Source organism: Ascaphus truei, chromosome 2 (assembly GCF_040206685.1).
Source record: "Ascaphus truei isolate aAscTru1 chromosome 2, aAscTru1.hap1, whole genome shotgun sequence".
Taxonomy (NCBI): domain Eukaryota; kingdom Metazoa; phylum Chordata; class Amphibia; order Anura; family Ascaphidae; genus Ascaphus; species Ascaphus truei.
In genome coordinates, this window is record NC_134484.1 from 475,647,708 (window position 1) to 475,669,907 (window position 22,200).

General features: G+C 48.7%; 1 protein-coding gene across 1 annotated transcript; it reads left to right on the forward strand.

Moving 5' to 3' along the window:
• Nucleotides 1-671: 671 nt before the first annotated feature.
• LOC142488003 (uncharacterized) lies at nt 672-21,543 on the forward strand. Its single transcript, XM_075588307.1, has 4 exons — nt 672-773; nt 13,214-13,340; nt 16,789-16,884; nt 18,031-21,543. Exons 1-4 carry the CDS (start codon nt 759-761, stop codon nt 19,737-19,739), a joined length of 1,947 nt encoding a protein of 648 aa, XP_075444422.1. The 5' UTR covers nt 672-758; the 3' UTR covers nt 19,740-21,543.
• Nucleotides 21,544-22,200: the final 657 nt, after the last annotated feature.

The window sequence follows — 22,200 nt, forward strand, 5'->3', positions numbered from 1 at the left end:
TGCAGCAGGTGTTACATGTATGTTATCACACTACACGTGAACCTGCAGCAGGTGTTACATGTATGTTATCACTACACGTGATCCTGCAGCAGGTGTTACATGTATGTTATCACACTACACGTGATCCTGCAGCAGGTGTTACATGTATGTTATCACACTACACGTGATCCTGCAGCAGGTGTTACATGTATGTTATCACACTACACGTGATCCTGCAGCAGGTGTTACATGTATGTTATCACACTACACGTGATCCTGCAGCAGGTGTTACATGTATGTTATCACACTACACGTGATCCTGCAGCAGGTGTTACATGTATGTTATCACACTACACGTGATCCTGCAGCAGGTGTTACATGTATGTTATCACTACACGTGATCCTGCAGCAGGTGTTACATGTATGTTATCACACTACACGTGATCCTGCAGCAGGTGTTACATGTATGTTATCACACTACACGTGATCCTGCAGCAGGTGAGCAGCCACACATTATACAGACACTGAGACCTCACATGTCCCCTCCCTGGGGCTGGCCACAGGATTCAGCCCAGGAAACTGTGCTTAGAGCGCGGGGGCTGCTGGGAGTTGTAGTCCTGCCTCACAGAAGCAGTTAGGAAATGTCAGCAGCCTCGTGCAGCAGGACTACAACTCCCACCATGCAGCGCGGCCCCTCCTCCCCGCAGGAAGGGGCTCCCTGATGTGAGATTAGTGGGGACAGATCTGAGTTTCTTGTGATCACAGCGACTGGAGGCGGCATGTCTGTGTCCCAGGTGAGAGGGGGGAGAGCAGCATGTCTGTGTCCCAGGTGAGAGGGGGGGAGCAGCATGTCTGTGTCCCAGGTGAGAGGGGGGAGAGCAGCATGTCTGTGTCCCAGGTGAGAGGGGGGAGCAGCATGTCTGTCCCAGGTGAGAGGGGGGGAGCAGCATGTCTGTGTCCCAGGTGAGAGGGGGGGAGCAGCATGTCTGTGTCCCAGGTGAGAGGGGGTGAGCAGCATGTCTGTCCCAGGTGAGAGGGGGAGAGCAGCATGTCTGTGTCCCAGGTGAGAGGGGGAGAGCAGCATGTCTGTGTCCCAGGTGAGAGGGGGGGAGCAGCATGTCTGTGTCCCAGGTGAGAGGGGGGAGCAGCATGTCTGTGTCCCAGGTGAGAGGGGGGAGCAGCATGTCTGTGTCCCAGGTGAGAGGGGGGAGCAGCATGTCTGTGTCCCAGGTGAGAGGGGGGAGAGCGGCATGTCTGTGTCCCAGGTGAGAGGGGGGGAGCAGCATGTCTGTGTCCCAGGTGAGAGGGGGGAGAGCAGCATGTCTGTGTCCCAGGTGAGAGGGGGGGATAGCAGCATGTCTGTGTCCCAGGTGAGAGGGGGGAGAGCAGCATGTCTGTGTCCCAGGTGAGAGGGGGGAGAGCAGCATGTCTGTGTCCCAGGTGAGAGGGGGAGAGCAGCATGTCTGTGTCCCAGGTGAGAGGGGGGAGCAGCATGTCTGTGTCCCAGGTGAGAGGGGGAGAGCAGCATGTCTGTGTCCCAGGTGAGAGGGGGGATAGTAGCATGTCTGTGTCCCAGGTGAGAGGGGGGATAGCAGCATGTCTGTGTCCCAGGTGAGAGGGGGGAGCAGCATGTCTGTGTCCCAGGTGAGAGGGGGGAGCAGCATGTCTGTGTCCCAGGTGAGAGGGGGGAGAGCGGCATGTCTCTGTCCCAGGTGAGAGGGGGGGAGCAGCATGTCTGTGTCCCAGGTGAGAGGGGGGAGCAGCATGTCTGTGTCCCAGGTGAGAGGGGGAGAGCAGCATGTCTGTGTCCCAGGTGAGGGGGGGGGGAGCAGCATGTCTGTGTCCCAGGTGAGAGGGGGGGGGGAGCAGCATGTCTGTGTCCCAGGTGAGAGGGGGGAGAGCGGCATGTCTGTGTCCCAGGTGAGAGGGGGGGAGCAGCATGTCTGTGTCCCAGGTGAGAGGGGGGAGAGCAGCATGTCTGTGTCCCAGGTGAGAGGGGGGAGCAGCATGTCTGTGTCCCAGGTGAGAGGGGGAGAGCAGCATGTCTGTGTCCCAGGTGAGAGGGGGAGAGCAGCATGTCTGTGTCCCAGGTGAGAGGGGGAGCAGCATGTCTGTGTCCCAGGTGAGGGGGGAGCAGCATGTCTGAGTCCCAGGTGAGAGGGGGAGAGCAGCATGTCTGTGTCCCAGGTGAGGGGGGGAGAGCAGCATGTCTGTGTCCCAGGTGAGAGGGGGGGAGCGGCATGTCTGTGTCCCAGGTGAGGGGGGGGGGAGCAGCATGTCTGTGTCCCAGGTGAGAGAGGCATGTCTGTGTCTCAGGTGAGAGGGGGGAGCAGCATTTCTGTGTACCAGGTAAGAGGGGGGGGGGGAGCAGCATGTCTGTGTCCCAGGTGAGAGCAGCATGTCTGTGTCCCAGGTGAGAGGGGGAGCAGCATGTCTGTGTCCCATGTGAGAGGGGGGAGAGCAGCATGTCTGTGTCCCAGGTGAGAGGGGGGAGAGCAGCATGTCTGTGTCCCAGGTGAGAGGGGGGAGCAGCATGTCTGTGTCCCAGGTGAGAGGGGGGGAGCAGCATGTCTGTGTCCCAGGTGAGAGGGGGGAGAGCGGCATGTCTGTGTCCCAGGTGAGAGGGAGAGAGCAGCATGTCTGTGTCCCAGGTGAGAGGGGGGAGCAGCATGTCTGTGTCCCAGGTGAGGGGGGGAGCAGCATGTCTGTGTCCCAGGTGAGAGGGGGGAGCAGCATGTCTGTGTCCCAGGTGAGAGGGGGGAGCAGCATGTATGTGTCCCAGGTGAGAGAGGGGGGAGAGCAGCATGTCTGTCCCAGGTGAGAGAGGGGGGAGAGCAGCATGTCTGTCCCAGGTGAGAGAGGGGGGAGAGCAGCATGTCTGTGTCCCAGGTGAGAGGGGGAGAGCAGCATGTCTGTGTCCCAGGTGAGAGGGGGGAGCAGCATGTCTGTGTCCCAGGTGAGAGGGGGAGAGCAGCATGTCTGTGTCCCAGGTGAGAGGGGGGATAGTAGCATGTCTGTGTCCCAGGTGAGAGGGGGGATAGCAGCATGTCTGTGTCCCAGGTGAGAGGGGGGAGCAGCATGTCTGTGTCCCAGGTGAGAGGGGGGAGCAGCATGTCTGTGTCCCAGGTGAGAGGGGGGAGAGCGGCATGTCTGTGTCCCAGGTGAGAGGGGGGGAGCAGCATGTCTGTGTCCCAGGTGAGAGGGGGGAGCAGCATGTCTGTGTCCCAGGTGAGAGGGGGAGAGCAGCATGTCTGTGTCCCAGGTGAGGGGGGGGGGAGCAGCATGTCTGTGTCCCAGGTGAGAGGGGGGGGGGAGCAGCATGTCTGTGTCCCAGGTGAGAGGGGGGAGAGCGGCATGTCTGTGTCCCAGGTGAGAGGGGGGGAGCAGCATGTCTGTGTCCCAGGTGAGAGGGGGGAGAGCAGCATGTCTGTGTCCCAGGTGAGAGGGGGGAGCAGCATGTCTGTGTCCCAGGTGAGAGGGGGAGAGCAGCATGTCTGTGTCCCAGGTGAGCGGGGGAGAGCAGCATGTCTGTGTCCCAGGTGAGAGGGGGAGCAGCATGTCTGTGTCCCAGGTGAGGGGGGAGCAGCATGTCTGTGTCCCAGGTGAGGGGGGGAGAGCAGCATGTCTGTGTCCCAGGTGAGAGGGGGGGAGCGGCATGTCTGTGTCCCAGGTGAGGGGGGGGGGGGGAGCAGCATGTCTGTGTCCCAGGTGAGAGAGGCATGTCTGTGTCTCAGGTGAGAGGGGGGAGCAGCATTTCTGTGTACCAGGTAAGAGGGGGGGGGAGCAGCATGTCTGTGTCCCAGGTGAGAGCAGCATGTCTGTGTCCCAGGTGAGAGGGGGAGCAGCATGTCTGTGTCCCAGGTGAGAGGGGGGAGAGCAGCATGTCTGTGTCCCAGGTGAGAGGGGGGAGAGCAGCATGTCTGTGTCCCAGGTGAGAGGGGGGAGCAGCATGTCTGTGTCCCAGGTGAGAGGGGGGGAGCAGCATGTCTGTGTCCCAGGTGAGAGGGGGGAGAGCGGCATGTCTGTGTCCCAGGTGAGAGGGAGAGAGCAGCATGTCTGTGTCCCAGGTGAGAGGGGGGAGCAGCATGTCTGTGTCCCAGGTGAGGGGGGGAGCAGCATGTCTGTGTCCCAGGTGAGAGGGGGGAGCAGCATGTCTGTGTCCCAGGTGAGAGGGGGGAGCAGCATGTCTGTGTCCCAGGTGAGAGAGGGGGGAGAGCAGCATGTCTGTCCCAGGTGAGAGAGGGGGGAGAGCAGCATGTCTGTCCCAGGTGAGAGAGGGGGGAGAGCAGCATGTCTGTGTCCCAGGTGAGAGGGGGAGAGCAGCATGTCTGTGTCCCAGGTGAGAGGGGGAGAGCAGCATGTCTGTGTCCCAGGTGAGAGGGGGGAGAGCGGCATGTCTGTGTCCCAGGGGGGAGAGCAGCATGTCTGTGTCCCAGGTGAGAGGGGGAGAGCAGCATGTCTGTGTCCCAGGTGAGAGGGGGGGGAGCAGCATGTCTGTGTCCCAGGTGAGAGGGGGGGGGGAGCAGCATGTCTGTCCCAGGTGAGAGCGGCATGTCTGTGTCCCAGGTGAGAGGGGAGAGCAGCGTGTCTGTGTCCCAGGTGAGAGGGGGGAGCAGCGTGTCTGTGTCCCAGGTGAGAGGGGGGAGCAGCATGTCTGTGTCCCAGGTGAGAGGGGAGAGCAGCATGTCTGTGTCCCAGGTGAGAGGGGAGAGTAGCATGTCTGTGTCCCAGGTGAGAGAGGGGGGAGAGCAGCATGTCTGTGTCCCAGGTGAGGGGGGAGCAGCATGTCTGTGTCCCAGGTGAGAGGGGGGAGCAGCATGTCTGTGTCCCAGGTGAGAGAGGGGGGAGAGCAGCATGTCTGTGTCCCAGGTGAGAGAGGGGGGAGAGCAGCATGTCTGTGTCCCAGGTGAGGGGGGAGCAGCATGTCTGTGTCCCAGATGAGAGGGGGGAGCAGCATGTCTGTGTCCCAGGTGAGAGAGGGGGGAGAGCAGCATGTCTGTGTCCCAGGTGAGAGGGAGGGGGGAGCAGTATGTGTGAGTCCCAGGTTGGGTTTGGGGGGGGGAGTAGTATGTGTGAGTCCCAGGTTGGGTTGGGGGGGGGGAGCAGTATGTGTGAGTCCCAGGTTGGGTTGGGGGGGGGGGGGAACAGGATATGTGAGTCCCAGGTTGGGTTAGGGGGCAGCAGTATGTGTGAGTCCCAGGTTGGGTTGGGGGGGAGCAGTATGTGTGAGTCCCAGGTTGGGTTTGGGGGGAGCAGTATGTGTGAGTCCCAGGTTGGGTTGGGGGGGGGGGAGCAGTGTGTGTGAGTCCCAGGTTGGGTTGGGGGGGGGGGAGAGCAGTATGTGTGAGTCCCAGGTTGGGTTGGGGGGGGGGGGAGCAGTATGTGTGAGTCCCAGGTTGGGTTGGGGGGGAGGAGGAGCAGTATGTGTGAGTCCCAGGTTGGGTTGGGGGGGGAGCAGTATGTGAGTCCCAGGTTGGGTTGGGGGGGGAGCAGTATGTGTGAGTCCCAGGTTGGGTTGGGGGGGGAGCAGTATGTGTGAGTCCCAGGTTGGGTTGGGGGGGGGAGGAGGAGCAGTATGTGTGAGTCCCAGGTTGGGTTGGGGGGGGGAGCAGTATGTGTGAGTCCCAGGTTGGGTTGGGGGGGAGGAGGAGCAGTATGTGTGAGTCCCAGGTTGGGTTGGGGGGGGGAGCAGTATGTGAGTCCCAGGTTGGGTTGGGGGGGAGCAGTATGTGTGAGTCCCAGGTTGGGTTGGGGGGGGGGGGGGAGAGCAGTATGTGTGAGTCCCAGGTTGGGTTGGGGGGGGGAGCAGTATGTGTTAGTCCCAGGTTGGGTTGGGGGGGGGGGGGAGCAGTATGTGTGAGTCTCAGGTTGGGTTGGGGGGGTAGGGGGAAGAGCAGTATGTGTGAGTCCCAGGTTGGGGGGGGGGAGCAGTATGTGTGAGTCCCAGGTTGGGTTGGGGGGGGAGCAGTATGTGTGAGTCCCAGGTTGGGTTGGGGGGGGAGCAGTATGTGTGAGTCCCAGGTTGGGTTGGGGGGGGGAGCAGTATGTGTGAGTCCCAGGTTGGGTTGGGGGGGGGAGCAGTATGTGTGAGTCCCAGGTTGGGTTGGGGGGGGAGGGGGAAGAGCAGTATGTGTGAGTCCCAGGTTGGGGGGGGGGGGAGCATAATGAGACAGTGAGTAGGTAGTGGAAGCATTTTGTAAATAAATAAAAGCAGTTTTACTCTGGGCTTGTAAATGAGAAGTATCGGTACTCTGGACTCCCTAGTAACACTGTGTATATACCACAGGTGCAAACTCGCCCTTACTTTGCATAACATTGCTATGCTGCAGATCACAACACACACACACACACCAGTTCTATTAAATACTGTTAGTTTAGTAAAACCCTGGTGTGACTGATTTTTCCAAAAAATAAATAATAATCCCCACACACACACTCTGCCCCTCTGCCCCTCTGCCCCTCTGCCCCTCTGCCCCTCTGCCCCTCTGCCCCTCTGCCCCTCTGCCCCTCTGCCCTCACTAATATTCTGCACTGTAGATTGGAGCCAGCCCTCCCCTCTGAATCAGAGACCAGTCGTGCTGTGTTCTGCTCACTGAGAGAAGCTGGATGTTCTTATTTAGACTTGTACCCCCCAGCGTGTCCTGAACATGCAGATTTCCTAGCGCAGGCACCGGGCTTGTACAATGGATAATCAGGTAGAGGAGGATGTGTAGTTCACAGGGACAATCCTACTTCCTATTGGAGACCCGAGTGCAAAGTTCCCGAAGTGTGTGGCAGAAAGAAGCTTATGTGGCTGCTGAGTCCAGTCTCATTTAGCGCACGAGGAAAGAACTTTTCCTAAACAACTTGACAATGTAATTGAGGGAAAAAAAAGTTTGTGCTATTTTAAAGTTGTTGCAAAGTTGATAAAAATATAACGTGTGAAGGGAGACAAAAAAGAAAGAGAACGATTTTAATGCAGTTTATTGCAATAATAGAAATATGGCAATTTACCCCCACACAGGCACATAAAGGTTTATTTCCCTAGAATGAGCGATGTTCTGTTAGGGCCGTTCTATAGTGTGTGCGGCCGTGCGTGCGCGTGTGCCTGTGTGAACGCGCATGCACTTGACGCACGCTTTTTGTGCATGCAAAATAAATACTTTAATACGTTTTTTAATAACATTGTATACACACATATACATACATTTCAGCGGCGGTAGCGGCGCAAAGTCTTCATTTTATTCATCCTCTCCCCTGTCGGCCGGTTCCACTCTCACTATCGCGCACGCAATATAGAACCGGCCGTAGCCTTGAAGAAGACCGCAAAAATGGTGAATCCCTTTTCTGGGACGTCCGGCAGTGTATGTGTGTCGGGAGATATAGAAAACTGGTACAATATGCTTTAAAATATTGTCTTCCGCAACAAGATGAACAATATCAACTCGCACGTCTAGATAACAACAATGGTTCATTTTAGAGATTAAAATAACATCAGTTAGACTTATTCCACCGCCACCTTGTGCGACTCAGGAACGCTGACCCTGTGTTTCTGACGTCCGCAGTCACTTCTGGGATGAAATACCAGGGGGGGGGGGGGGGAGAGAAGTCTTTGTCTTTGATTCTGGATACCGATCACCCTACGCGTTTCACAGCTGGAAGCTGCTTCATCAGGGCCTTGGGGATTGATGCTGCTTAAATAGCTATGTGGTTTAACTCTATTGGCACTGGTTTCTTTAAAAACAACTTGTTTCTTTAATGATACAAATACATTGCCAAACCACTATATGGTAATAAAATACTTGCAAAGAGGAAAGTATACTTATAAATACTAATATGGTACATACATTAGCATCAATACTCCCATTAATAGTTCTATATCGTTGTGTTCCTGTCATGGAGGCTGGAAATCCATTTCATGAAAAGAACACAATTTTAATTAAAAAAAAAACAAAAAAACAGATCAATATAGCTAAAGATAAGTAAAAATACATGTGTGCAAAGATATAACTCAAAATGCATGTGTGCATATATTTTATAGATGCGTAGAGTCACTACACGGAAGAATAAAACAACGCAATGTTATATGATGCAGTTACATATGTATAATATAGACACCAAGATTGGCATAAAGCAGATGTGGCGCCTATATTTAAAAAGGGAGCTAGGAGAATTGCAGACCTGTAAGCCTGACTTCAGTAGTGGGGAAACTACTTGAAGGTTTAATACAGATAATATTCAGGAATACCTAATAGAAAACAAAATTATTAGTAATGGTCAACATGGATTTATGAAGGATAGATCATTCCAAACTAACCTTATTTGTTTCATTGAGGAGATAAGTAGGAATTTAGACCAGGGTAATGCAGTTGATGTGGTCTACTTAGATTTTGCAAAGGCTTTTGATACGGTTCCACTCGAGGTTGGTGTACAAAATAAAGCAAATTAGTAATAATATATCAGTAATAATATATGCACCTGGGTTGAAAACTGGTAGAAGGACAGACAACAGAGGGTTGTCATAAATGGAACTTTTTCAGGTTGGGCTAAAGTCGTGAGTGGAGTACCTCAGGGATCGGTACTGGGATCCCTGCTTTTTAACTTGTTTATTAATGAGCTTGAGGTTGGCATCGAGAGCAAAGTCTCCATCTTTGCGGATGATACTAAATTGGTAAGAGAGTAGAATCAGAGCAGGATGTAATTTCTCCAGAAGGACTTGGAGAGACTGGAAACGTGGGCAGGTAAATGGCAGATGAGGTTTAAGACCGATAAATGTAAGGTTATTCATTTGGGAAACAAGAATAAACAGGTGATTTACAAATTAAATGGGGATAAATTGGGGGAATCCTTGATGGGGAAGGATTTAGGAGTGCTTGTACTGTAGACAGCAGGCTTGCAATAGTGCCCAAAGTCATGCAGTAGCTGCAAAGGCAAACAAGATCTTATCTTGCATCAAACAGGCAATGGATGGAAGGGAAGTAAACATAATGATGCCCCTTTACAAAGCATTAGTAAGACCACGCCTTGAATATGGAGTCCACTTTTGGGCACCACTCCTAGAAAAGACATTATGAAGTAGAGAGAGTGCAGAGAAGAGCCACCAAATTAATGAAGTCAATGGACAATCTGGTTTATGAGGAGAGGCTAGCTAAATTAGATTTATTTACATTAGAAAAGAGGCGTCTAAGAGGGGATATGATAACTATATACAAATATATTTGGGGACAATACAAGGAGCTTTCAAAATAACTATTCATCCCACGGGCAGTACAAAAGACACGGGTCATCTCTTAGGCCGTGTCCATAGACGGACAGGCCGTTCTGAGCCGTGGGGATGCTCAGCGCTGAGCCCCTGCATCCTCAATGAGGATGCCTTGAGAGGGGGCTCACGTGAGCGTCCGCAGGCGTGCAGAGGCTTTGGAGTTTTCAGCCGAGCACCAAGCTGTTTTTCAGCACGCTGTCGGCTGAAAACATCCAATCACGGGCGATTGGCCCATCGACGTCACTGCCCCGCCTCCAACCACCTCCCCCCGGCTCCCTTCGCGCACGCTGGCTCGCCTGCAAGTCCGTGGAATCGCGCTGACTTAAGCAGACGAGCCTCAGTGTTAGCGCGCCTCCGCTCTCCTCGCCCCTCTAATGCCCGGGCCTTAATGTTGGAGGAAAGGTGATTTCACCAGCAACAAAGGAAAGGGTTCTTTACAGTAAGGGCAGTTAAAATGTGGAATTCATTACCCATGGAGGCAGTGATGGCAGATACAATAGATTTGTTTAAAAAAAATAAAGGTTGGACATCTTTTTAGATGGGAAAGGTATACAGGGATATACCAAATAAGTATACATGGTAAGGATTGATCCAGGGATTAATCCGATTGCCAATTCTTGGAGTCAGGAAGGAATTTATTTTCCCGTTATGAGATCATTGGATGATATAACACTGGGTTTTTTTTGTTTGCCTTCCTCTTGATCAATATGCTGTAAGTACGGATATAGGATATCTGTCATCTAAATTTAACATAGGTTGAACTTGATGGATGCCAGTTTTTTTTTTCCAACCTCATCTACTATGTAACTATGTATCTATAACTTCTAGAAATAAACGTAAAAATGTTTTTAATTAATACAAAAATATACATGTAAACAAATATACGAAAACCAAAAAACTGAACATCAATTTATAATTTGGATCACAAATATTGGGATCTTTGATTTTGTTTCTATCAATTTGTAAAAATTATATATATATTTATATAAAAATGTGAAGATGTACAAGGGAAAAAAAATGCTATATAGATGTAACCCCTCTTTATTTCTCTCTTTATAATATATGGGTGGATGTATATCGAGGGCGGACGTTCTCAGTCCACTACCCCTTATCTATCATGCTGTAACAGTGCACTAAAATCAGACATCAAACCAGACACACATATTGGGGGATAACTGTTCCTTTATATAGGAAAAATGGGGGAAGGAGGGCCAGGCCGTACACTTGGTATAACGGGGGGAGAGGCTACTGCCCTCTAAACTTAACACAGATTTAAACCCAATTTATAAAATATCACTTCCCGTTACTCAGCGCTTGCACAGTTGTCCCAGTAGTGTCCCTGCGATATCCCCGGGGCCCCAGTTAGCAGGTAGCACCAATGTGTGATGAGCAACGTTGCAGGCCTGTGTGGTGGCAAACGGAGAGGGGCCACCGGTTTCTATGCTTGGGTCCCTGTAGGCAATTTGTAGGCCGCCCTTGTGTTGGGTTAGTTGCGCTCCTCCTCACCTTTTGTGGGATCGGGTGGTCCGTTTCCGTGGGGAGCGGCCTACCTGCAGTTCTGTACTGCTGATAATTATGTCCCTCTCCGCAGAGGTAGCACGCAAGGCGTTCTATCTAGCGGTCCTTGTGGGAATCCCCATGCCTGCGGTTAGGATTAGACGCTGCCTCCTTCTCTGGGATAAGTCTTGTCTCTCTTGATTCACTTCCTCACACTTTGCTCCCTGCAGGCCAACTGCCTAACTGGCCTTTTGCCCCGGCACCTTTTCCTTCCTCTCCCTCAGTCAGTGGTCTGAGCATGTCACATGCTCGTATTACAGCAGCAGAGGCTTCTGGGAGTTGCAGTCTACCTGCTGTTGTCCTATCAAGGTACTGAGGGCTGTGATAGTTTAATCAATACACACAGATATACTCAGGGATGCTACATAGACATTAGTGTGGGTCGAAGAAACTCTCGACATGCCAACTAAATACAATGTACTGTATTGTGCGAAATATTAACAAAATATATAATGCCACCAACAATATGTATAATATACATTGTATTCTTTATAAACGAAACAATACTAATGTTTGTTCAGAAATAGACAAGGGAAATTGGGGAAAAAAAGATTCAAAGACTGGAAATAACACATAAAACTGGGATTAGCCGACCAAGACACTGTGAGAAAACAGCCCAGACCTGTGTCTGTTGAGACACTTTGGCTTCCTTCAAAGACCTAAGTTTATGGATCCAGAAGAAGGTATTCTGTACTGTTTTCATGAGTCTTCAACAAATAACTTTTATGTGGATTTACCTCTGAGAAATCTTTTTTTAAAGCTATTTTTTCCCCCCTGAAGCAGTGACGCGGCGCTGTGCCGAGATCTTCGGTGTTTTATTCCTGTAATTCTCACTGGTAACAGTTGTATGGAGGTAGGTGGCACCTGCCCCCAGAGCTCACTCCTCCTCACCTTCTTAACTTGGGAGGTCTTTTCACTTTGCTGCAAGAACAGGACCTACTATGGTTCCTTCCCCTCATACAGAGGTAAAGGGAAGGGTTCACAGTGTAGTGTAGGACCTGCATTCATTTTGGTTATACCTTGACGTTGGTATGCAGGCTTATGACGCTTTGGCCAAAGGGTAAATATTATTATTATTGAAGTATTTGAACTTTATATTTATTACTTTATATGTTTTGTCAATTGGATGTAGCATTGGGCACCTGTCTTTTCCTGTAATGCTAGCTTGAGGGCCGCTATTTGCTGAGGGATAGGGGTGAAATTAAAGAGAGTGCCTGTACTCTGTCTTCACCCCCACCCCCAGGGGAAACAAAATGGCAGTTTAAATCACTGCGCCATGCGGACCATTAGGCCTCGGTCCCGCTGCGCTCGTTGGCGCGGGCGGCAATGTAGCGAGTTCCCCACCAGCAAGGGAATCCTCGCGAGCCGGTCCCGGTCCCCACTGGCTGCACAGCTCACTACACGCTGTGGCGCGTCAGCCGCTGGAGACACCAAAGAATGGTGTTTCCTAGCGTTGACGCGTGACGTGTGTGGCTGTGAGCCAATGGGGAGGGGAGGCTTCGGGAGGAGGAGAGGCTTCGGGGAGCGGGGAGGAGTGTGGCGTGAAAGCAGGTGAGTGCCTGTCTGTGTCCCTGTCTGTGTGTGTATGTGTGTGCCCGAGTGCGTGAGTGCCTGCCTCTGTCTGTGTGTGTGTGTGTGTGTATGAGTGCGTGAGTGCCTGCCTGTGTGTGCGCGCGTGTGTGTGTATGAGTGCGTGAGTGCCTGCCTGTGTGTGCGCGTGTGTGTGTGTATGAGTGCGTGAGTGCCTGCCTGTGTGTGCGTGAGTGCCTGCCTGTGTGTGTGTGTGCGTGTGTGTATGAATGAGTGCCTGCGTGTGTGTGTTTAAACTTACCTTTCCAGCTCCAGCCCGAGTCCGTGGAGGGAGGGGGGGGAGAGTAGCGGGTCTCTCCGCTCAAGCCACGCCCCCCCTCCCTGTCAAACCGCCCACCTCCCGCTCCGGCTCCCTACAGACCGCATATCGCGATCTGTGTATCTCAGCGCACCGCCTGTCAGCAGTGCGGGTGCGCTGACTCCGGGAGCGGGGCCTTAGCCTTAGGAAGCTTCCTTGGAGTACATTAGTGGTGCATTCTGAGTTAAATTCATCTTGGGGAAGGGAGATTTCGACCGGTGAAGAGGCAGAGAACCTCCTGAATTCCCTCTTTTGCAATGCTGGTGGTCATCACCAAATTAGAATGCAGGACACATTACAGGTCCGCTGCAAAGGATGTCGGAAATAATATATTTAATTTAGCCTCATAGTATCAGCCCATGAAGGATTCACGTTGCCCAATTAATAACCTAAGGGGAATCAATGTAGTGACAAGAAGCACGAAAAGGACCTTTATCTCTGGTTGTCCCTCCCACATCCGACCGACTCAGTGGCTGATTTATAATGTTTATGTCCAACTCTTTCCTCTCTGGTAATTGTGACCTCATATGGTGGGGTTTGTGTTTCAGAGTCCGGTGACGTTTGATGACGTCGCAGTCTATTTCTCGGAGGAGGAGTGGGAGTATTTAGAAGAATGGCAGAAAGAGCTTTACAAGGACGTCATGATGGACAATTATGAGTTCCTGAGAGCATTGGGTAAGGTATTGAGGTATGTTTTATTACTCAGGATTGTCGGTTACAAGTGTCATCTAATCAATTCCAGAAGAAAAAAGGGGGTGATGCAGCGCTTAACACTAATTCTACTAATAAGGAGCCAGTGATATAAGTAAGTGAAGAATAAATATATAAGACTTTTCAGACTAAAAATGGAAAAAATGTCCCACAAATAGTGATATAGTGTCCCGAAACTGATGGTGTCCTGAATGTTCGAAATGAAAACAATGTCCAGGTTTATGCTTAAGTTCCCTGCTAGAGTCCAGGGAGGGGATTCCATGTCCTTCCGAAACTGAAGTAATGGGAAAAAAAGATGGTGTCCTCCGGCGCATAGTCTCAGTACATCATAAAGATATGTGGAAGACAGAAAAAGTATGTGACAGTATAATAATGACCAAAGCTAACGCCACACCGTGATATTGGACGGCGCTTATTACACAGTGTATCATAGAGTAAAATTAATCAGTGATTATAATTTATGAACGTGCTACAAGTGAATATTATATTAATATACAGTGTTAAAGATGGGTATAAATATGGCTCATAAACCTCTGGTGAGGATTTGTTTCCGAAATCCTTCGCCACAGATATCACTCCTCAAGTTCCAGGGGGAGCACGATTATAACCCAAAAAAGAAGAATCAAAATATAGTGCACTTCTGACGTGACAGTTTTAGCTTGTGCTGTCTAACTTGGCTCGTATGAGATTTTTACTTACCAGAGGTAAGTGTAAATAAGACCTTTCTCCAGGCTGTGATAGATTATAGGATCCTGTCTTATTTAGGACATACTGTGGTATAAAAATCAGATAAACTGTGGCGGCTTTGAGATGGTGCTGGAGGAGGGTCCTTAGGGTCTCTGCCTCTCTGTACCCTGCGGGATTAGAGCTGACTTGTGGGTGTGTGTGTTGGGGTGACTCTGGGGCCGTTTCTCTTACCCGGCAGCTGCTCTCTCACCGGCTGTCGGCGTGAGCTTCACAGCGTCTGACGTCACTTCCGCTCGTGTCGCGTCACTTCCTGGTGTCCAGTGAGCGCGTCACCTCCGGATGCGCTCAGCTCTCCTCCGCAGGAATCTCTGCGTCCAGCACTTTGACTCTAACCCTTTCTTGGTTCTCAGTTCTCTACGTGTTTCACAGTCTTGGCTGCTTCATCAGGAGAAGCAGCCATTCTCCTGATGAAGCAGCCAAGGCTGTGAAACGTGTAGAGAACTGAGAACCAAGAGAGGATTAGAGTCAAAGTGCTGGACGCAGAGATTCCTGCGGAGGAGAGCTGAGCGCATCCGGAGGTGACGCGATCACTGGACACCAGGAAGTGACGTCAGATGCTGTGAAGCGCACACCGACAGCCGGTGAGAAAGCAGCCGTCAGGGAAGAGAAACAGCCCCAGTCACCACAACACACAGACCCACAAGCCAGCTCCAATCCAGCAGGGTACAGAGAGGCACGGACCCAAAGGACGCTCCTCCAGCACCATCTCAAAGCCGCCACAGTATGTCCTAAATAAGACAGGATCCTATAATCTATCACAGCCTGGAGAAAGGTCTTCTTTACACTTACCTCTGGTAAGTAGAAATCTCATACGAGCCAAGTTATACAGCACAAGCTAAAACTGTCACGTCAGAAGTGCACTATATTTTGATGTTTCTTTTTTGGGTTAGAATCGTGCTCCCCCTGGAATTTGTGGAGTGACAGTATAATAATGCACACACAGTTTTTAAAGTGCTTTAATGTTCCTGACGAGTATTAAAATCACTAATGTTAGTGTCACGGAAACGGTTCCTTCTAAGGCCGAGTCCATAGAAGGACAGGCCGTGCTGAGGCGTGCGGACGCTCCGCGCTGAGCCCCTGCATCCTCAATGAGGATGCCTTGAGAGGGGGCTCACGCGAGTGTCCGCAGGCGTGCTGACGAGATGGAGGTTTCAGCCGAGCGCCAAGCTGTTTTTCAGCGCGCTGTCGGCTGAAAACCTGCAATCACAGCACAGCAGCGTCAACGTCACAGCGCCGTGACGTCGACGTCAGTGCGTCGCGGGCGATTGGCCCAGCGACGTCACTGCCCCGCCTCCAACCACCTCCCCCCGGCTCCGATCGCGCCCGCTGGCTCGCCTGTATGGGCATGAAATCGCCCAGATTTCAGCAGGCGAGCCTCAGCGTCAGCGCGGTTCGGATCGCCTCACCCCACTATGGCTCGGGCCTAAGGAATAATCTTGAGTTTCTCTTACTCTAGATTTGGTGCTGTTTAGGTTTAATTAACTCCAACCTCTTTCGCTCTGGGGCTAGTAATTTCCGCTTCTTATCCAGTCAGATTGAATTGCTAAATACATGCGTGGACTGAAGAGGTGATTTCGTCCGCTCCCAGGTGAGCGAATATTGAGAGTTGTGACCTTACCAATAGAGACTAGTAGGTATATAAACTACAAGACAAGAGGTCTTTTTCAGGGGTCTCCTGATTGGTGAACTGGATAGTAATAATAATTGTTAGAGAAGTCAACCCAGAACCTGGTCCACTCTGGGGTTAATTGATGTAGCTTCCCACTTAGTCAGATTGCACTGCTATATCTTATATATGCATAGACTAAAATGGGTAACCCCGTAGGCTCTCAACTGACCAGTGAGTTAGGGCTTATGTAGTTTCACAAAAATAGAGGAAAATTCCATGGCGGGATACGTTTTAATAAAGTAACTGTTAAAAAATGCACTCACAGGCGTAGGTAATCACTTGCGCAGTAGCAGCTGGAGCTCTTTAGCCTGCAGCCGCCATGTTCTTCCCCCCCCCCCCTCCTGGGCTGCTCTGACCGAAGTTCTGTTTGATTCTGCTTTACTGTTCTCCGTTCCTTTAGACAGGCGGTCCTTGTCTCCTCCAAGTTGCGAAATGATTCGGGGTCCCGTTGCCATGCCTCACAAATTACTAGCCCCAGAGCGAAAGAGATTGGAGTTAATTAAACCTAAACAGCACCAAAACTAGAGTAAGAGAAACTCAAGATTATTCCTTTAAAAGGAACCGTATTCGGGTCACTAACATTAGTGATTTTAATACTCGTGTGGAACTTGAAAGAACTTTAAAAACTGTGTGTGCATTATTATACTGTCACATATATTTTTTCTGCCTTCCACATATCTTTATGATGTACTGAGACTACGTGCCAGAGGACACCATCCTTTTTCAAGTCAATTCCAGAACATGTTTAAATGTTAGCATGTATTGTTGAACTCCATATAATCTCCATTTGATATATTCAGTGTAATTATACCTCCTCTAAACATTCATACTTGGGATTAAATACTTTTGAAAGTTAACTCCAGTTTTGTTGAATGTAAACCTGTCTGGAGCACCGTGAAGACATTGATATTCCGGCATGTAATCCAGATGTGGCATGTTAATAATCTGAATGCCTGACACAGGCACCTGAAGTTACCCATCCTTGTTTATTTCCAGGTGTAATTCACCCAGATGTGAAACCCGAGATCATATTGAGGATTGAGCGAGGGGAAGCGCTTTGTAGTAACAGCCACCAGGAAATGATCCTCACTGGTGAGGAATAACTACGTCTCGCTAGAGAACAGCAGCAATAAGCAGTGCATGTACTTCATCGAGATTTCACCATCACTATCGTATCTAAAAAGGCAATTTCACATTTTCTTAAAACCGTAACAGTGCAATTATGTGAGCAAATGTAATCATGAACCAATCGTCTGTCTGCTTAATGTTTCTTTTCAGCAGGGACAGTAAATGGGGCTAAGTATCTTAGTGAAATGCTTTCTCAGCCATTAGCACTTTTTTTTTTTTTTTTACATTTAAATTTTTTTTTTTATAGTTGCATAGTAGTTGAGGTTGAAAAAGACATATGTCCATCGAGTTCAATTTATGTTAAATTAAGATGAAATGTATTTATCCTATATTTGTATTGACATTATTTTCTTCCTGGCTATAATAATGGCAATTAGACTTCTCCCTGGATCAACATCCTTCTCCTGATGACTTATTTGTTATATCCCTGTTTACCTTTCCTTTCTAAAAAGATGTCCAACCTTTTTTTTGAACAAATCTATTGTATCTGCCATCAGTCTCCATGGGTAATGAATTCCACATTGTAACTGCCCTTACTGTAAAGAACCCTTTCCTTTGTTGCTGGTGAAATCTCCTTTCCTCCAACCTTAAGGGGATGACCTTGTGTTGTTTGGTACTGCCCTTGGGATGAATAGTTTTTAATGTCCCTGAATATATTTTTATTTACAGGGTCATTAAAAGGATCTTTAATAAAAAAAACATGAAATGTCAAGTATTATTATAACTTTTATATATTTTTTCTGCTCAGAACATGGGCCATTACTAGTTAAAATTATTCTCAATATAAAGTTGTTTAAAATAAAATTAAAAGTAAATCTCTTTTTTTTGTAAAGAAAAACACCATGGTGGCCTGCAATACATATAAAGAAATAAGAGGGGTTCGGCTGGCTGCCTCTAATTATTACTTGCACTTTCTGTAGTTAATAGGTAGAAAACATTTCATGGTGGACTTTCTGAGCAATGGTCACAGTCTCCAGGCTCTGACTGCCAGAGCAGATCCTCTCACCATGAATCTGTCCCTGCGCTGACTTCGTAAAACTAGGGTCATTGGTTGTGCTTAAATGGTTCTCCTTGATGTCTGTGCTTACCACAACTCTTTCTTTTTAACAGACAAAGAGATGCAATGTAGAAAACAACTCGCTGATCGAACTGCACATGGGACGTGGGACAAACGCTGTAATACCAATCCATTGCCTCAACAAGAAGGAATTATACAAAGTGACTCGTTAAAGGACTGGGAAGAAGAAGAATCTATTTCTGGTGGAAGTATTTCTAGTAACATCAACACTATCTTTGTGTGTGATGTTAAACCGATAGCAGGGACACATGTGAATAGAGCTAGAGAAAGAGAACATATACTAACGCCAGTGAAGCCACATGTGTGTGACATGTGTGGGAAATGTTTCAGTTCTAAATCTGACAGGATCATACATCTTGGAACACACACAGGCGAGAAGCCCTTTTTCTGCCCTGACTGTGGGATGAGCTTCAATGCATGCTCAAAGCTTGAGATGCACCAGAGAATCCATATGGGAGAAAAGTCCTATATCTGCTCTGCATGTGGGGTAACGTTCACTCGGAACTGTTTGCTGGAGAAGCCTTATGCATGTGCCGAGTGTGAAAATAATATAAATCAATCAGAGAGTCCATATTCATGCAAAGAGTGCGGGAAAAGTTTCCGTTTCCGATCTGATCATATAATACATCTGAGAACCCACACAGGTGAGAAGCCTTTTCATTGCATGGACTGTGGAAAGAGCTATAGTGTGCGCTCCAAGCTTATAACTCACCAGCGGACGCACACAGGAGAAAAACCCTATACCTGCACGGACTGTGGGAAAAGCTTCATCGACAGGTGGAGTTATACAATGCACATAAAAATCCACACGGGTGATAAACCCTATTCTTGCCCTGAGTGTGGAAAAAGCTTTAGTCGAAGCTCAAAGCTCCTTATCCATCAAAGAACACACACAGGAGAGAAACCCTACAACTGCAAGGAATGCGGGAAAAACTTCAGTGAACATTCAAAGCTTGTTTTACACAACCGAACCCACACAGGGGAAAAGCCTTACACATGCACAGAGTGTGGAAGAAATTTTACAAGGAGCTCACAGCTGGCTGTACACCAAAGGTGTCATAGGGGAGAAAAACCACATACCTGTGATCTATGTGGCAAAAGCTTCAGCTGGAAATCCCAACTATTACTACACCAACGAACACACACAGGGGAGAAGCCATTCGTATGTTCTGATTGTGGGAGATGTTTCACTCAAAAGTCACACCTTGTTATACACCAGAGAACCCACACAGGAGAGAGACCTTATCTGTGTACTGAATGTGGGAAAAGCTTCAGCAACAAGGTGGGTTATATGAGGCACCAGACGACCCACACAGGCGAGAAACCATTTGCATGCAGCGAGTGTAACAAAAGCTTTAGACGCCGCTCACAACTTGTTACTCATGAGAGAACCCACACCGGTCAAAAACCTTATAACTGCCCTGTTTGTGGGAAAAACTTTGTTCAAAATTCCAATCTGATAGTTCACCAAAGGATACACACAGGCGAGAGACCCTTTATTTGCAGTGATTGCGGGAAAAGCTTTGTTGACAAAGTGGGTTTCAATAGACATCGTATAACACATACAGGAGAGAGACCCTACACTTGTACTGACTGTGGCAAAAGCTTCCGCCAGAGTTCGCATCTTGTCACCCACCAAAGGATCCACACCGGAGAGAAGCCCTATGTCTGCAGTGAGTGTGGAAAATGTTTTACCACCAGCTCACAGCTTGTTGCACACCTTGGATCTTGCATTTCTTAGGGTCTCTTCACTTACATGAGCCTGAAGAAGAGCTTAGTCAGAAATGTATCACTGACGCCTGTATTTATTGGGTCCCTCGTAGTAGGAATCTGCAATACACTGCAGAGCAATGTGTGGAACAGTAGTTTTATTGTAAGGAAGAATGAGTAGTAATACATATGTTGGCCTTGGAGAAAATGAGATGATTTATCAGTGATGATATTTAATGGACCAGTGTGGGTGTTCTTTGGTGTAGTTTCAATATATAACCATCTAAACCTTGCAAGTGTCTCCTTATTAGATGACCTTGTAAATGGTGAAGTGGATACATTGGATCTAGAAAAGTACATAGGATTCTCTTGTTCAGTTAAAGGGGAGATCCCTCTAAGACCAATGTGAAGTAGTTCCAGTTACCTGTATTAGATCTCTTCTGGGTAATTGATTTAAAAAAAAAATCTAAATCTGACACCTAGATGTGTTTTAAAAGTTATACTTGGGAGGGGCTGCTCCCTTTATTGGTTCGTCACTTTGGGATCAGCAAGTGATTATACAGCCAGAGCCCGCCCTCCCCACATCTTTATTGGTTCTCTGATAAGGACAGGGTGGGATAAAAGTAAAGATGACGCACAATTGACAAATAATTTTTAATTCAGAGGCCCCTGAGAGATTCAACTGCCTAACTATGTGTGATTGCATCTCAAACGTAATTAGTGAATCCGCCGGTAGAATTTCGCTGATTGGTAGCTTAGCTATTCACGTGTGAGTGTTTTGATTTTATTGATACAAATATTGAAGAGTACATTATTTTTTTTTAAACGGCAGCTTGAACTGCTGCTTTAAGTCGGAGTCGGAGGGCCATCCAGGATGATATAGCAGAGGGATATTCAGATTGCATCTCAAAGGTATCTGCCATCAAAATAAGTGAAAAAATAGGGAAAAGATCCCCAGTACCGTGCTCCGCTAAGTGGTATTCCTTGTAGAAATGATAGTAGGTATATGTCATATGATCAATAACAAGTTGGAAAAGCCGTCTTATGAAGCATGTAAACCGTGTGTTCCATACAGTTAACCCTTACTCCTCTATGGCGGGCGGGACCTGTATCTAACGGTAAAATCAGTGTAAAATATCTGATTACCTAAGAACAGTATAATGTCCCCCTTAGGAGGTATGTGGGTACAAGGAACATTAGCCCCAGAACGCAGGTAAGCGGACTGGGGTACTCACAGTTAGCAGATATCAGCTGTTCCTTAGGCGTGCGTCACGCTGATGATAAACAGTAGAAAAAATCCTGCGGGAGGTAAGCGGAGCACAGCAGAGCAAATGCAGGGGCTAAACACCAAAATGAATAAAAGTCCTTTATTGCATGATCGACATCATGGTAAGTGGTGAGTAAAAATCTCTTACGCGTTTCAGGCGTCTGCCCTTTATCAAAGAGAACCATCAAAATAATCTAGTGCAGGTAGGAAACCTCCATTTTGACCTCCTCTAGAGAAAGTTACATAGTAAATTAGGCATAGACAAAAACATCCATCGAGTTTAACCTCACTCTATATGTATAGTTCTATTGATCCAGAATAAGAAGGTTAAGAAGGGGCAGCTTTGCAAATGATGATCTGCGTAACGAAACTACATATAAGGTTTTGAAAGGTTTGTACGCTATCATTTCATTTATGAAGAACACATTGGTTGCCTAAAAGTATCACAACCTACAACAAACCTACATTTCTCTGGGATCAATAAGTCTGCTGGAACCTTAAGCTACATTGGTCTTCTGCATGGAAAAGTAAAACAAATGTAAACAAAATAAAAGTCAGTAAAATTAAAGGGCGATGCAATGTTTTTTTTCCCCTCTCGATGGATAAGTGCCATATTTAAACGGAGTGAAATGTTTGAGGGCATGCTGCACTGCATCTAGCTCAGCCCTTTGGGCAGAGAATGAATTGGGACATTGGATCATGCTTATCCCATTAACCCTTGGGTTAGGGGCATAAATATATCCAGTTTGAAACGTCCCTTCCTCCCAGTGTTTATCAACCTTGTTACCATGAAACCTGCGGAAAAGCTCTTCAAGCACCTTCTGCGCTGCCTGTAAATGAAGACGATGCGCTCCTACATCTTCTATCCAAGTCCATCTTCAGACGGCACAGGGCGTGCCTGCTGTGCAGCGGACATGTTTGAGGGGTGTGGGAAGGTGCCAGGTTAGAGGGGGAAGACTGAGGGCTTTATGTAGAAAGGGGAATGAGTGAGCACTTTTATATGGGGCTGATGACTTTGTATGGGGAGTTTTTAGTGCTTTATTGGGTATGGTATGTGGTGGGATTCAGCCGGGTTGTGTGAACCTGTTCCTGGAATTTCCCAAGTTTCGGTAGTAGTATCACTTGTCAGAGCACGACTGCAGGGGAGGTGCGCCATCTAGCAGTCTGACCCTGAACTTCTGGTGTCTGCTGCTATACAACATTCCTCACCTCATGCTGCTCTGCT